Raw genomic sequence first — 17077 nt, 5'->3', positions numbered from 1 at the left:
ATAGCACCAGCAGAATTGAAAGAGCTAAAGGAGCAGCTACAGGAGCTTTTGGACAAGGGTTTCATACGTTCGAGTACTTCACCTTAGGGCGCTCCTGTTCTATTTGTGAGAAAGAAAGATGGGTTCTTGAGGTTGTGTATTGACTATAGACAGTTGAACAGGGTGACTGTGAAGAACAAGTATCCACTTCCTCGGATCGATGATCTGTTTGATCAGCTCCAAGGAGCTAGATTCTTTTCCAAAATAAACCTACGATCAGGCTACCATCACTTGAGAATCAGGAATGAAAATGTGTCCAAAATAGCATTCAAGACAAGATATGGTCATTATGAGTTCTTGGTGATATCTTTTGGACTCACTAATGCACCAGTGGCCTTCATGGACTTGATGAACAGGGTGTTCAGGCCATTCCTAGACCGTTTTGTCATTGTATTCATAGATGATATTTTGGTATACTCTCGGACCGAGGAAGAGCATGTGTGGCATTTGAGGATGGTGTTGCAGACTTTGAGGGAGCATCAGCTATATGCCAAATTTTTAAAATGTGAATTTTGGCTAGAAAACATCTCATTCTTGGGACATGTGGTTTCTAGTGAAGGCATTCAAGTGGATCCCAAGAAAATTGAGGCGGTAACTGATTAGCTTAGACCTACAATAGTCATTGAAGTGCGAAGTTTTCTGGGCCTAACTGGCTACTATAGATGCTTTGTAGAGGATTTCTCTAGGATAGCAGCTCCCCTAACTAAGTTAACTCAGAAGAATGGTCCGTTCATTTGGACAGATGATTGTGAGGAGATTTTCCAGAAGCTTAAGGAATGTCTAACTACCGCCCCTGTGTTGACATTACCAATGAGTGGTGAAGGATATACCGTGTACTGTGATGCCTCCAGAGTTGGCTTAGGGTGTGTTTTGATACAGAATGGAAAAGTAGTGGCTTATGCTTCAAGGCAACTAAAAAGGCAGGAGCAGAACTACCCCACCCATGATTTGGAAATGGCGGCTGTAGTCTTTGCACTAAAGATCTAGAGTCACTACCTGTATGGTGAAGTGTGCGAGATATACACCAACCATAAGAGTTTGAAGTACATCTTCCAACAGAGGGATTTAAATTTGAGACAGAGGAGATGGATAGAGCTTCTAAAGGACTACGATTGTACCATCCAGTAACACCCTGGGAAGGCCAATGTAGTAGCAGATGATTTGAGCAGAAAATCTTCTAGCAGCTTGGCGCATATATCAGCGGAGAAGAGACCGTTGATTCAGGAAGTACATAAGTTGATGGATCAATGTGACACCCCTTACCCGTCTACAGTGTAGTCGAGCAAGATATGCCACATAGTGTACTGGAATACCATAATTTATCTCATTGATATTTATCAGTTCTTAATTTATTTATTATAGTTATTAAGTGAAATTTATGAAATTGATCTCATTTAGATCATTTATTGAAATTATAAATTAATTTGTGGCTCCGAAAATTTTATAGAAAATCGTGAGTCTTGCTAAAAATGGAGAAAACAGTTCTTCGGAACCTGTGAAAAACACTTCCAATAATTTTCAATCATTCTCAAACTCCATTTGTATCACATCAATTTACAATAATTTCTTAACAATTCATCCATTTATCATTCATTTATTTCACATCATCATCAGGCTCAAATCATAAATAAATTCTCATATGTTATTTATAAACACAAAGTTACAAATACTTACATTAATATAAAATTATATTACATAGGTTTTAAATATACATGATAAAATAAAAGTTTAATTACAAAACTTACAAAAATCACAAAATACAAAATGGGACCTAGTGTCCTACCAATGCACTGTAGCTTGTGAGGTGACACGGATACTATACAGAACTATGAACGGCCTTACTCAATCTGTGGTCTACTGGGCCCTCTGTCCAAACCTTCAGTACCTACGCATTGCAAAAGCGACGCGCTAAGCATAAAACTTAGTGGTGCCAATAATACAAGAAAATATAATATGCAAATAAAAGTAATAATTTCCTAGTTATTGTGTTCATAAGAAATAAATAATTACTAACTTATTATTTAGTCGAGGGCTAATTACATTTTATGATATTAACTTCTTCATGCATTTTTTTAATTATTTTCTTGATGATTTTGAGCTTCTTTGTATTTTATTGTAATCATTCTTGATATTTAATTTCCGTATTTTCTTTAATAATCAGTTCAATTACAGTTATACTTTTCCATGCCCAAGTAACCTATACAAGTTGATCGGACTGGATAAACGGGTAAACTAGCACTGGGTACCAGGTACCTCGGGCAGTCACACAATCGGTCACAATGTGTCTTCCGGTGTGCAAACAGAATGGCTAATAAGCCATAAAAGCAATAAGGCATAAAGCCAAGTAAAACATCATAATCAGTATAACCATAGGCCATCATATCACAGAATGGCAATGAAGCCATACATCATACGCAGTACTGCTATCAGAACCCTATTGGCATGCCAACCTATCCAAACCAATCACATTAGGCTTACTAGGGCATATTACAAAGTCATTTCTTGAATATTTGAACTTTATGTGTAAAGTTACTATTCATTTCATTAGTCAACTAAAATGTTTACTTTTTCATAGATAATAGGTATATTGGTTCAAATATCATCAACATACCACATTTTGCATTCTAAAGTTGTTGGCATTAGTTGCCAATTCCATTTCAAAGCTTAGTGTTAGTTATTCACAATTTTCAGATTTCAAGCCTCATGTTTACTGTTTCATTGGTCATTTGTACAGTAGGAATTTGGCAAAATTGTCTTCATGAAAATTGTTTCTTATTGTGTCTAGTTACATTTCCTTTTTTGAATCACTCCATTTGGAGTTTTGTAGCACAAGTTATGGCCTAAACACCATAACTGGCCGGATTGGACAGAATCCAAAATTCTGGGCAAAACTGGTTCTACCAGATTTGGCAACCTAAGTTTGGTTAGCAATTTGACTAGGTTATGTTCAGAATTTGGATTTGTGTTCTTCATGAAAGTTGTAGATCTATGTCTCAGCTTTCTGCTGGTAAAATTTCAGGTCAATTGGACCTTTCTACGCTGAGTTATGACTAAATGAATAAATACTGTTTATTTGGTCATTTTGCCTAGGCAGAATGCAAGTCACCCGGATTAGGGTAATTTTTAAGTCAACTTGGTTTGGTTTTCTAAGTAAGGTTTCTTCACCAAAGTTGTGCCATTATGTGTCTAGTTTCATGTCCAATTAGCCTTGCACCAATTGAACCTCTACAACTCTATTTATAGCTGCCCAAACATGTTGGACTCACATCCAGACCTGCAGGGCACTCAAGGGCAGCATACCTAACTTCAATTCTCGTGGCGCAAATCACTTCATTTCCTAATCAAACATAGCCAAATGGTCACTAATTGACCATTACAACTTTAGTTTATGTCCATTTTCATCCACCACTAAAATTAAATTTCAAAACCCTAACCCTAATTAACCAAGCCTCCAATTCATGCATCTTACCCCTAATTTGCTATACTAATCATATAATTTATACTAGGGGCAGCTAATATGTCACTTTAAATTAAAGAATTCTCCTAACCCTAACTTATGTCAAGGCTGCCAAAATTTCATGGAACATAATCATGCCTCATTAATTCAATTTTTATCAAATTCTCAACTTAACTTAGCTTAATTCATATTTACAAAGATATAAAAGCAAAGAATATGGCACTAACCTCTTTGGTGATTTTCTAAGCTTATTCACACCTCACTTTCTTCCACTTTCTCCTCTTCTAATGGCTGCCCAAGTCTAGCTCTAGTGGTAGAGACAAATTTTTGTAAAGGGAAGATGAGGTTTTGAGGTGGTTTTGATAGAGGTTTGGAAGCTTGGGTGAAGCTTCAATGGTAGAAGAGAGGGAGCTGGTTCATTTGTGAAGAAGAAGCAGATTGTTTCTTCAATTTTTCTACCCATTTTGCTCATTTTAAGTGGTTTAAAAACATGTGTCACAATGTGATTGGGTGAGAGTGCTTAGTGACATAAGCATGAGGTCAAAATTACAATTTTAACTCATTTTCTTTTCTTTTCTTTGCTACTCATTTTCAATTCAATTTTTAACAATATTTATTCATATTTTAGATCATAATAATTATTTACTTAACTGGACAAGTCAGTCAAAAATCACCTCTGAAGGTGAAATGACCAAAATGCCCTCCGTTTGGCTTAATAGACCAAAATTATCTGTACCAATTGAAAATTTTTTCTAAGCATTTTCTTGGTATTCTAATGCCATAAAAACCTCAATGACTCTTCTCTGGAGTCCCAAAAATTATTTAATGAATTTTCTCCTAAGTTTAGGGCTTCTAGCTGCTAAGACCGCAACTTCCCATGAGGTTACCCATCGCTAGGGCACCGGCTCATTTAACTTGGTTGTATTTTATTTCTAAAATTTTTTCTACATTTTTCTTGTTAATATTTGAGTTAATTATGGTTCCTCACTTTAGTTTAAATATTTTTTCCAGACGTTCTAGCTGTCCGGACCGACACCGATCACCGGAACAGTAGAATGTACGGAATGATTACAGTGAGGGTGTTAAAATCAAGGTCTGATCTTAGATCTTTCAGATGAGGGGGTATTATTGGCCCATTTTTCAGTGAGACTAGACTTGCGAGACAGAATCAGAGTTTCCTAGCACAGAGACCCGCAATTGATGAAGATTATAGCAAGAGTATAGCAGGGTGAAGGTGGTGAGTTTGGATTTGCCAATGATAGCGCTCTTATGCAAGGTTCCAGAATATGTGTGCTCGACGTGGACAATCTCAGAAATGAAATCATGCGAGAGGCACACTATACACTGTACAATGTCCACCCAGGCTCCACCAAGATTTACCATGATGTGAAAGATAGCTACTGATGGAATGGCATGAAGAGAGACATAGCAGACTTTGTGTCCAAGTGCTTGACTTGTCAGAAGGTAAAGTTTGAACACCAGAGGCCATCAGGGAAACTGCAAGAGCTCCTTATCCCATAATGGAAGTGGAAAATGATCACTATGGATTTTGTAACTGGGTTGCCTCATACCACGTGGGGATATGATTTAATATGGGTAATTATAGATTGTCTGACTAAATCAGCTCATTTCTTGCCTATGAAAACCACATATTCTGTTGCACAGTACGTTGGGCTCTATGTTTGAGAAATAGTCAGATTGCATAGAGTTTCTGCTTCCATAATATCTGACAGAGGGCCCTAATTCACTTCTAGGTTTTGGAGAAAGCTGCAAAAGGCACTTGGCATGCAATTCAACTTTAGTACTGCCTTCCACCCTCAGACAGACGAGCAGTCCGAAAGGACAATCCAAACACTGGAAGACATGCTTCGCATGTGCGTTTTGGATTTTGGAGGTCAATGGGATGATCAGCTACCCTTGGTGGAGTTTGCCTACAACAACAGTTATCATTCCAGCATCGAGATGGCACCCTATGAGGCACTATATGGCAGAAAGTGTAGGTCTCCTCTGTGTTGGACGGAAATGGGAGAAGCGAAGGTGCATGATGTAGACTTAGTGTAGTACACTTCAGAGATGGTTCCTTTGATCAGGGAACGATTGAAAACAGCTTTCAGTAGGCAGAAGAGTTATGCAAATCCCAAAACGGAGGGATGTAGAGTTTGCAGTAGGCGATTACGTATTCCTAAAGGTTTATCTGATGAAGAGAGTCATGAGATTTGGAAAGAAGGGCAAGTTGGCACCTCGGTATATTGGACCTTTTGAGGTTACTGATAGAGTTGGAACAGTTGCCTACTGGTTGGAGTTACCACCCAACCTTTCTCATGTTCATCCTATATTTCACATCTCCATGCTCAAGAAATACATACTTGATCCCTCTCATGTGTTACAACTGAATGTAGTAGAGCTGAAAGAAAACTTGACATTTGAGGAGCAACCTGTAGCCATAGTGGACTACCAAATGAGGCAGCTAAGATCAAAACAAATCCCTATGGTTAAGGTTTTGTGGAGGAGTCAGTTAGTGGAAGAATGCACCCGAGAGTCAGAGCGGGACATGCGTAGCAAGTACCCTTATTTATTCAATGTGTAATTATATTCTTTTATTCTGCCTTGTGTAAAAATTCGAGGACGAATTTTTTGTAAAGGGAGAAAAATGTAACACCCCTAATTTTTAAATTAATTATTTTATGGGTAGATATTAATATTTTATTTTATTTAAATTTTGAAAAATTATTTGAAATTTTTCAGATTTTAAAAATCGGGTTCTGATGGGTGTCAAATCCACCAGAAATTTAATTAACTGAAATTAACAGTTGTGAAATATTTTCTGCAATAAGTGGTAAGTCCAGGTCGACCCCTAGAGACTGAATTATTAAATCTCGTGCACTTGTGTAATGGAAAAAGAAATAAAAGTTGGGGGGTGTAATTCGCAATCCAAAGAAGAAATCAAAAATTAAGATTTAAAATTAAATAAGAAACTCTAAAATTAAACAAACTTCAGTCCAAGGTAATTCTTATTCCAATGCATTGATTCGATCATAGACAAAAGAAATACAATTATATCTTATTGAATACTTAACGTAGATTTACCAAACAGCGAGGTAAACCTCTGACTTCCCTATACTCATCAATTCGAGCCCAGCACTCTTGTTGACTCTAATTATTAACTGAATTGATATTAAGCAATCCTCATCAAATTAATAAATGCTTTAAGAAAAGGAAGTAGTTAAGCTGAACAATAATTTATGAAGCATAAATCATTTAATTCACCCTATTGTTTCCTTAGGTTATTATCGAAAACTTGGATCATAATCAATAAAACCTAATTGCTACTTATGTTCAATCTTACACAACAATTACGGATTATGAATATAAACTAGCAATTGATCAAATCAAATAATTAACTAATAGGCCTTTTTAGCAAATCATTCAAAGATAAAAAACAATTAAATCAGAAAACAATAGATATTCAAAAAGACATAAATTAAATTAAGAACTTGGTCTCACAAATCACAAATAAGAACTTGAATCCCTTGAACTGAATTAAGAACTTAGCCACTCATGTTCATGGCTTACAGAAAAATAAAGAAAAATAAAGAAGAAATCTAAAAAGAATGAAGAACGAATGTCTTCTATGGAGAACGAAAGTCTGAATTTAGATGCTCTTAGTTGCTGCCCAAAGATGTATTTATAGTAAAAAACCTAACCCCAAAGATAGGAACCAAACTAGGAAAAGTTTTGAAATTTAAAAGACAGATTTTCAGCTTGCATTCATGTCTTTGAAATCAAGGTCGATTTTCAGCGACTTCCTTTCCGAGTCTGCCTCTGCCCTCTTCAGGAAAGTTGTAGCCCTATTTCTTAGCTTTCTAACGGGTACTTATTCGCCCAAATCCAAGGTCTACAGCCCAAGTTATGGTCTAAAAACTGGGACTGGTTTAGACAGACGGTCCAACTCATAGTGACAACTTCATTGCCATTTTTGACAATTAAAATGGCATCATCTCACGTCCAGCCCCTCATAGAAGTTATAGAGGTGGCTCTTAAAGTTCAATTGGGTTTGGGCATGCTTCATTTGGACATCTAAAACTCCAGATACAAAATAAATACCGAAACTGGTCTTGACACATCAAGTCTGGGCTTTTACAATAGATCCATAGCTCATTTTGTCAATCTTGGAGACTGATTTGGGCTTTGGTCCCTCTTTATCATTTGAAGTGCTCTATCTTAGCTTTTCAATAGATTAAACAGCACTCAATTTGGAGACCCACAACTTTAGAAACACCTGAAAAATACAGCAAAGGTCAAGTGCTGAAAATTTCTCCATTTAACACAATTATTCCACAACTATCTAAAAATATGTCTAAATGATAAATATATTTTAACCAACTGAATTAAACATAAAAACACACTAAAACACTAAATGTGATGGGAGTAAAATTGATAAATTATGCACTTATCAGGTTTGATTTTCTGAAAAATATAAAACTTTGATGATTTTTAAAAATTAATTTAAAAATCACGTGGCAAAACTAAAAATATATTTGGACTCTACGAATTTTTCTGAGTTTTCTAGAATTTTTTCAGAATTTTTAGGCCTAGTTTTTGGTCCCAGGGTAGAGTAAAAATTCAATTTTGGGTATCTTAAATCGGACCAGACCGGATCGGACTGGCCCATTTTCTTTTTTTTTTCTTTTTCTCCTTCGCGCGCCCTTGACACCCTCCCTCTCTCTTGTTTTCTCTCTCCTCTCTCCACCTCTCGCTGGCCCAGCCTTCCCAACTCGCCGGTGCACCACCTCAGCCCTTCCCCCTCACTAGCCGCCACCAGTAGCGCCGGAAATGTAACGATCAGACTCTAACCACTAGAGGAATTGTCCGCTTTGGCCATAAGCCTCACGATTTTGTCCCATAGGTGGAATGGAGAACTTTCCAGGAGGTCACCCATTCTAGGATTTCTCTTAAGCGACCACGCTTAACCCTGGAGTTCTTCCAACTCTCCCGGCCATTCCACCAAAAGGCGCCTCTAGTGATTAATTCCCCCATTTTATATATCATTACTTTTTGAACCCAAAACTATCTCCGTGCTTTGCCGATGTGGGATTTGCCTAAGGGGGGGAGAAATCCTAGGAAGTTCTCCATTCCACCTATAGGACAAAACCGTGAGGCTTATGGCAAAAGCGGACAATTCCTCTAGTGGTTGGAGCCCGATCGTTACAGGAAAAACGCGTCGCTTCTTCTTCCCGACTAAAATCTGGCCGATCTAGCCACCGATTGGACTGGGTCTTGTGTCAAAACCTATCTACACTTCGAGAGCTTTCCATAGACACTAAGAACACCAAAATCCATCGAGTGATTTATCCAATTTTATCCGGAAAGTTTTTAACCCATTTTGACTTTTGGGCTAGATTTCTCGAAAACCGTAAACCCCACCAAAAATTCCGAGAGTACCAGAGTGCTCCACTCGTCGAGAGTTTCGCGGCAATACCCATTTCAAATTTTTCCGATACCGTTTTTCGGTGAGTCCCATGTGACTTCACAGTTTTTTTCCGAGTATTAAATGAGCTTAGAAAATTTCATAAAAATTATATACTGACCCCGTATTGTGGGCTTCGTGTAGTTACTTTCAATTAGTGAAAATTTAACAGTTGCTCAGGTCTGCAATTTCGGGCCAGGCAGACAGGCTACCAAAAAAGTCTTTGAATTGGGTCGAGGTTATAGGCTACCCCATCATTTTTAGACGTCCCAAACGCGTCTCCAGGGTCAGAATTGGCATAGCTAAACCCAAACCCTCATTTTTCTTAATTATCTAGTGCTTAATTTCGATTAAAAATCTATAAAAATATTCGTGGTAGGTTAAAAAATATAATTCCTTTTGCGTTAGCTTTATAATATTGCTAAGGACCGCAGGGCAAAGTTTTAGAATTTTTAGAGCTCATTTAAGTAGTTTTTGCAAAAGGGGTAACTGTAAAGACTAAAGTGTAATTTTTCAAATTGTGATTGTTGACTGTTTGGGTAGGCCCAGGAGGGGCCATGTGATGTAATTGAGTTGTGGATGTGTGTACTTGTGAATATAGAAGTGCAATTTGAATCCTTTTTCAGGTTGGGTAGGTCCTAGGTATAGGGGAGACTCTGCCGGATTTTCGGCACGACCTAAGGTGTCTTTAGTCTTTTCCAAGCTTGTATCGAGTCAATATATTAAATAATTGCTATGGAATTTGTCAGGTGAGCCGGAACAGCCTTCCTCCTCCGCCTAGCTACCGCAGTGACCTTAGTTTAAGTCTGTGAGTAAAATATTAATTTTAATTATAATTTCAATATTATTATATGTTCAAGCATGCCCATGCATCACTTATAAATATGTATCTATGTAGTTAAATACTAGGCACGTTTTATATTGCATTAATAATTGATGAAGTGCCATGGATGTTGTTTGTGGTAATTTGGAGCAGTGTGTGTGCGTTGGCGTGCGTGTGGTATGGTATTGGATATGGACAGGACGGGTAGACACGGCTTGAGAGACACTCGCTGGGACTCGGTCCTTTATGGATAAGTCGGGGTAGACACGGCTTGAGAGACACTCGCTGGGACCCCGCATTTGGTTTATTAAGCGAAAGTCCGACTTGAGAGACACTCGCTGGCAGAGGTTGGATTAAGAGAGCTGTATAAGGGATCAGCTCCCATATATATACTGTTTGTACAGTGTTGGGTAGGTGAGTGCTCCAAATTGCCTTTTTACTGCTATGATGTGGTTTGTATGAAAATTATGATGATGTTGCATTCCATGCCTTAGGATGTATTAGCTTTAGTTAGCTATAGAAATTGTGATTAAAATTAGTATTTTACTCTCTGAGTCGAACGTTTACTCCTGTTCATCTATTTTTCCAGGCTACAGGAAGATTATTTGTTGTGGCTAACATGCTCCTCTTCTTCGCAGGTTCATTAATAGTATTTAATATATTTTGTTCAATTGAGTTAAATTTTAGACTCCGCATGTATTAGAAGTACTTATTTCTATTTTGGATCTGTATTATAAAAGTTATGTTGGACCTGTAAAATTATTAACTGTATATATGATTGGATTGGATGAGGGAGCTGAGCTCCCATTAGATTTTTGATATTACGAGCATGTGGAGGGTGAGCTGAGCTCCTCAATTTATTTTATATTGTGTTTACAGGTCGGACGAGTCAAAAATTCCTCATTGAATGGTTCATTTTATGGCCTGACTCTGTTTGGTTGAATTCTTGAAATTGGGCCCAAATGGGCCTTAGGATTGGGTTAAGGAATAGTTAGGCTTATTACGGGCCTCGGGGGCTTTAGGCTAACCCAGGTCCTAGTGCCGATCCGGCCCATACGTTGAGTCGTAATGCTGATCTGGCCCATAAGTTGGGTCGTGACAAAAATAATAATTTATCATTAAAAAACTATTTTATTAAGTGTAAATTTATTTAATCTTATTAAAAAGTATAGGAGCTTATTTGATCCAAAACTTAATTTTAACTTATTTGACTCTCTACTGAAAATATAAGAATTTATTTAACCTTTTTTCATTTAATTTTTCTCAAATTTAGTTGGAGTTTGGTTAGTATTGTAAAGTCCGTTAAAAATTTAGTTAGTCAGAATTTCATTTCAATTTGTTAACCGAAAACCCCAATGAGTTAATAAAGCTTTGATAATGGATTGAGTATGAATCTTTAATAAAATCTGTGCTGCTGAAATTTTTCATTAAATATAATTATTATAAGTTTCACCTCATATAAAAATAAATTAATTACTATTACATCAGATATTTATATTTAGATTTATATATTTATATATATAATTTAATTAATTTTATATAAATATAAATATAAATATTTAATTTAATAGTTATAAAAAAATAAAAAATAAAAAATTATTTATATATGAGGTGGAGTTATATTTTTCATTTTAGGCCAAATTTCTCTATCAATATTACATTTTTAAGATGATTGGTAGTGTGGCAGTGGGTGGGTGGGTGAGGAGTATGCACTTTGTAGAGACTGAGAGGGTGGGGGAGGTGGTTGGCGGGAGTAGTATTTAGGATCTGTTTGGTATTATTATTGGAATTGTTTCGGAGAAAAATTATTTTTTTTTTAAATATATTAATTAAAGAATTTTAAAAAATAATTTAAAATTAAATTTAATAAATTTTAATTATAAAAATATTAAAATAATAAAATAATTATTTTCATATTAATTTTTTTAATAATATTTAAAATGATATTTTTATTAAAAAAATAGTTTTGACTTTAAAGATAAGTGATTGAACTACGATGGCAAGGGTTAGGGAGAGAGATTTCGCTACGATAAGTAAATATTTGAAATTTTGTAATGACTATTAAAAATTGATTTTGGGCCTTTAAAATCATTCAAAATTTTGCATAAAAATTTGAAAATAAAATTAATTTAGAGATTTTAATTTGATAGACAAAAGATTTATCTATCTTTATTTTTTTTACGTTTGAAATTTACTAAACGTGGTAAGATTTTTATCTTTTCAATCTTTCAAAGGCATTTTAATTCATATTTATTTGTTTTATCAAAATATTTTGTTTCTGAAAAATATGAAATTAAATCAGAAACATGATTCAAATAAAATTTTGAACATAAAGATTATTAATTTTATTATTATCAAAATCATTTAATCTTGCAACTTTGAAAATTAACATTGGAATATTCAAAGGAAATTATTTTTTAAATCATTGCTCATAGGGTAAATTTGTATTTATTTATTATAATTTTAGCTATTTTAGATATTTAATAAGTTAAAAAATAATTAATATATTTAATAGATAAATGTCAAATAACAAAAATTATGAATTTTGCGGATATTGCCACAAGATGTGGTGCAGTTGTTGCTTGTTCTAGCGTAGCAACCTTGGAGAATCAGCACCAGAAAAAGAAGAGCTGCATATCCAGCAAAAAGGATCCTTCGATTACAAATCATTCTGTGAGCTGACAGAAAGGGAGAGAGAGAGAGAGAGAGAGAGAGAGAGAGAGACGATCAACAAGTGACACAGAGATCACTTACATACAGATAATGCTTCTACTTTGACACAGAAGGAGCAGAGCAGTTTCTCGGGTCCTCACAGAAGTCTTCAGAGTTAGTTTTTTTCCATATGATGCCAAAGAGTTATACTCATGAATTAATTACAGAAGGAGCAGAGCAATTTCTCGGGTCCTCACAGAAGTCTTCAGAGTTAGTTTTTTCCCATATGATGCCAAAGAGTTATACTCATGAATTAATTACAGAAGGAGCAGAGCAACTTCTTGGGTCCTCAAAAGAATCTTCGGAGTTTGAAAATAGCTTTTCCATTTATGATGCCAAAGAGTTCCACTCATGAATTTTATCCACTTAAAAATTTTACTTCCATTTTTATTTAGCAAAATTTTAGTTTTTTAATGCAAATAATTAATATTAAATAATTATAATTTGTCATTATTTTTTAAAGCTCAAGCAAGATTTTTATATATTTTTTAAAAATTTTTTAGCTTAAATATTATAAAACAGATTTAACATAAATATTTGGTCTTATAGTTTGATATTGTTAAAAAATTATGGGCCTGTTTGGATTAACTGTTGAATACAACTGATAGCTGTTAGCTGATAACTGTTACTGTAAGCTGATAGCTGATAATTGATAGTCGATGATAATTATTTTATATTAAGTGTTTGATAAAATTATATTTAGTTGTTGCTGTTAATATTTTTATCTCTTTATTTTTAAAAATTAATGATTTCTTAGATAAATGGGTGGAGAGTAAATATTATTATTATTAAATTTAAATAATATGGAGGCATTTTAGAGACTGGAAATAATTCTCTGTTTTCACCCATTTAACTTAACAGAATCATGAATAAAAGTATTTCAATTTTGACGGTATCAAAACTCAGGGGCGAGTTAGACTTTTAAAAATAGTGAGAGAAAAATCTTAATTATGACGAAAAAAATAATTTTTCCATAATAAATATCTTTGATATAATATTCGTAAAATAATCAAAGAATATGCCTGCTTTCTCTGATAGATAACCATAACATTGCCCATTCTCTGATCAACAATATTGGGCTCACCACCACACTCCTCCTCCTTCTCCGCCTCTTCCACCACTACCAAATTGTTCACTATCTCTCACCATGAAAATCCCTCTACTTCTCCTCCTCTTCTCTCTTCTCACCTCTTCCTCTCTCGCCAAAGTCAAAATTTCCGTCACACCTACCATCCTCTCCAAATCTGGCGATACCGTCACCGTCTCCTGGTCCAATGTTGATTCGCCCTCCAAACTAGATTGGCTTGGCCTCTACTCGCCCCCTGACTCGCGTAACGACCATTTCATTGGCTATAAATTCCTCTCTTCCTCGCCCTCATGGGAATACGGGTCGGGCTCCATATCCCTACCCATTACCAACCTCCGCTCAAACTATTCATTCCGGATCTTCCGCTGGACCGAATCCGAGGTCAACCCAAAACGCCACGATCACGACCAGAACCCTCTTCCCGGGACGGCCCATTTGCTTGCTCAATCTGAGGAGGTTGGGTTTGAGGCGGGTCATGGACCAGAACAGATCCACTTGGCTTACACGGACTCGGAAGATGAGATGCGGGTAATGTTCGTGGTGGGTGACAAGGAAGAGAGGAAGGTGAAATGGGGGCAGGGTGATGGAGAGTGGAGTCACGTAACAGTGGCACGTGTGGTGAGGTATGAAAGGGAGGACATGTGTGATGCTCCGGCTAATGGGAGTATTGGGTGGAGAGATCCTGGGTGGATCCATGATGCTGTCATGACAAATTTGAAGGATGGTGTTAGATATTATTACCAGGTAATTGCGTATGGTGATTTCAACTGGGTTTTTCCTTTTATACATGGTAATAATTCAAAATTCATATTTTGCTAAGAATTATTCGATTCTGTAGCTGTTTTTATTAATCTCAGCTGCCTTTGATCAATTGCCGTGCCACACCTAACTGGGTTTTGGTAGATTAAAACTCTGCAATTATGACTTGTTTATGGAGCAATTCTTTTTCAACTTTTGTTTTGCTGTTTCACTAAGAATTGTTCCTTTTGAGGATTCTTTGATGACAATGCCTTCTGAGACTTGGAATTGGTTAGAAGCATAAGTTTTCATGGGAAGTCATCTGCTTTTCAGCTTAAGCTAGTTCATACTCTGTTCCTGTGTTTAAATCAATTTAATTTTGAAGTTAACTTGTATTTTGTGGTATGATTGGATGTTGTTCTCATTTAAAACTGAAAGTGGTTTTACTTGATAACTTGTTTTAATCTTATATCGTGTTCCTTTTTCTGTTCTTTCCCACAAACAAAGGAACGAATCATCTGAGGAAACTTTGATTCATCAATTATTAAAAGCCTTATCTAGATAGGCTCTTTTAGTATGTCCAGTTGCATTGCAATTTGTGTTGACCTGATTTGTTCTCTATCACTTCATGTTAATGCGAGGATGAGAGCAACATAATCCATTTCTTGCTCATGCAGCCCATGGCAAATTTCACTGCGGCAATTAAGCTTACTTGTCCACTATCTGAGTTAGCACAACTTTGTTATGACAGGTTGGAAGCGACTCTAAAGGTTGGAGTGCAACTCAGAGCTTTGTGTCACGGAATGGAAACTCAGATGAAACAATAGCTTTCCTGTTTGGAGATATGGGAACTGCAACGCCATATGCAACCTTCCATCGAACACAAGATGAAAGCATATCAACCATGAAATGGATCCTTCGTGACATAGAAGATATTGGTGACAAGCATGCTTTCATTTCTCACATAGGAGATATTAGCTATGCAAGAGGCTACTCATGGTTGTGGGACCATTTTTTCACTCAAATTGAATCTGTTGCATCCAAAGTACCATACCATGTGTGCATTGGTAACCATGAATATGATTGGCCTCTACAACCGTGGAAACCTGATTGGTCCTATTCAATTTATGGAACTGATGGGGGTGGTGAATGTGGAGTTCCGTACAGCCTTAAATTTAATATGCCTGGAAACTCTTCAGAGCCAACTGGAACCCGTGCCCCTGCCACTCGAAACCTATACTATTCATTTGATACAGGGGCTGTACATTTTATGTACATATCAACTGAGACCAATTTCCTTCCTGGGAGCAGCCAGTATAACTTTATAAAGCATGATTTAGAATCAGTTAATCGGAGCAAGACCCCTTTTGTGATTGTCCAAGGGCACAGGCCAATGTACACTACAAGCTATGAGAACAGGGATGCCCCATTGATGGAGAAAATGCTTAAGCACTTGGAACCCTTGTTTGTGAAAAATAATGTTACCCTTGCGTTGTGGGGTCATGTACACAGATACGAGAGGTTTTGTCCAGTGAATAACTTCACATGTGGAAGCACTTGGAAGAGATATCCAGTTCATGTTGTAATTGGGATGGCAGGACAAGACTGGCAGTCTATTTGGAAACCCAGACCTGACCATCCAGATATGCCTGTCTTTCCACAACCTGAGCGGTCCATGTACCGTGGGGGTGAGTTTGGGTACGCTAGACTGGTTGCCACAAAGGAGAAGCTGACACTTTCTTATGTAGGGAACCATGATGGAGAGGTGCATGATATGGTGGAAATTTTGGCATCAGGCCAAGTTCACAGTGGTAGTGATGGTGTTAGCAATGTTGCTGGAGCCAGGTTTGAAGTGGTGGTGGACTCCACATTCACAAAGTATGTCAAGGTTGCGAGTTTCCTTGTGCTTGGGGCTTTTATGGGTTATATTCTTGGGTTTATTTCACATGCCAGGAAGAAAAATGCCTCCAAAGGCAACTGGATTCTCGTGAAGAGTGAGGAGCATGAAACATTGTCATGAAAGTTGGAAAGTTGCTTGACATGCAGAATATACTTCCTCATATCCTCGTATCTTCAAACCTATTTGCGATGAGTGTCAAGGTTTTCGTGTTGTACATGATCTCCTCCTGTTTGTTGGTCGAGCAAGGACTCTCAAAGTTTTATGACTTGTTGTACTCGGTATTTTAATGAAGGTCTGTAAATACTCAATTCTCTCATATTTAGTGAAAAGAAAACCATTTTATTACTAGAGAAAATTAAAATAAAATCTTTGTAAGCAGAAGTATGCTGTAAACAAGCATGTATAATTAAGCGTGTGCTTAGCATAATCCTTATTGTAAACTTAAGAAGTAGGTACTTTCAGAATATTATCTTTCTTGTGTGAAATTATCTTGCTGAATTTTCACTCACCTTAGTTCTTGGTTGTCCCAAGCCTTGCTATTACTTTCACAACATGATGATTGATTCATGTTGTGAGCGTGTGAGAGCTAATTGGGTAGTGGAAATAATACCGGGGAGAGGGATGAGAAATGATTTGTCGCAACCCAGTTCAATTTTTGGCATTTCCTCCTTTCTGTTTGGTTACTGAGAATTAGATGGGAGAAATTAAAATTTTTAATTTAGTTGAAGAAATATCGTTAAGAATGTGTTTAACAGAAGGTTAAAAAATTAATAAATAAATGTTATTTTTATAAATATTAACCTTTAAAATGGATATTTATTTCATTTCAAAATTAATATTTAATTTCTAAAAAA

The 17077-nt window shown here is 36.3% G+C and overlaps 1 protein-coding gene across 1 annotated transcript; it reads left to right on the top strand.

Annotated features, from left to right (window-relative positions):
• Positions 1-13507: 13507 nt before the first annotated feature.
• Positions 13508-16708, top strand: LOC110651997 (probable inactive purple acid phosphatase 2). Its single transcript, XM_021807485.2, has 2 exons — positions 13508-14329; positions 15075-16708. The coding sequence occupies exons 1-2, from the start codon at positions 13646-13648 to the stop codon at positions 16341-16343; spliced, it is 1953 nt and encodes a 650-aa protein (XP_021663177.2). The 5' UTR covers positions 13508-13645; the 3' UTR covers positions 16344-16708.
• The last annotated feature ends 369 nt before the right edge of the window (positions 16709-17077 follow it).

Source organism: Hevea brasiliensis, chromosome 9 (assembly GCF_030052815.1).
Source record: "Hevea brasiliensis isolate MT/VB/25A 57/8 chromosome 9, ASM3005281v1, whole genome shotgun sequence".
In the NCBI taxonomy this organism is placed as follows: Eukaryota; Viridiplantae; Streptophyta; class Magnoliopsida; order Malpighiales; family Euphorbiaceae; genus Hevea; species Hevea brasiliensis.
This window is presented reverse-complemented; position numbering and strand designations above follow the sequence as displayed.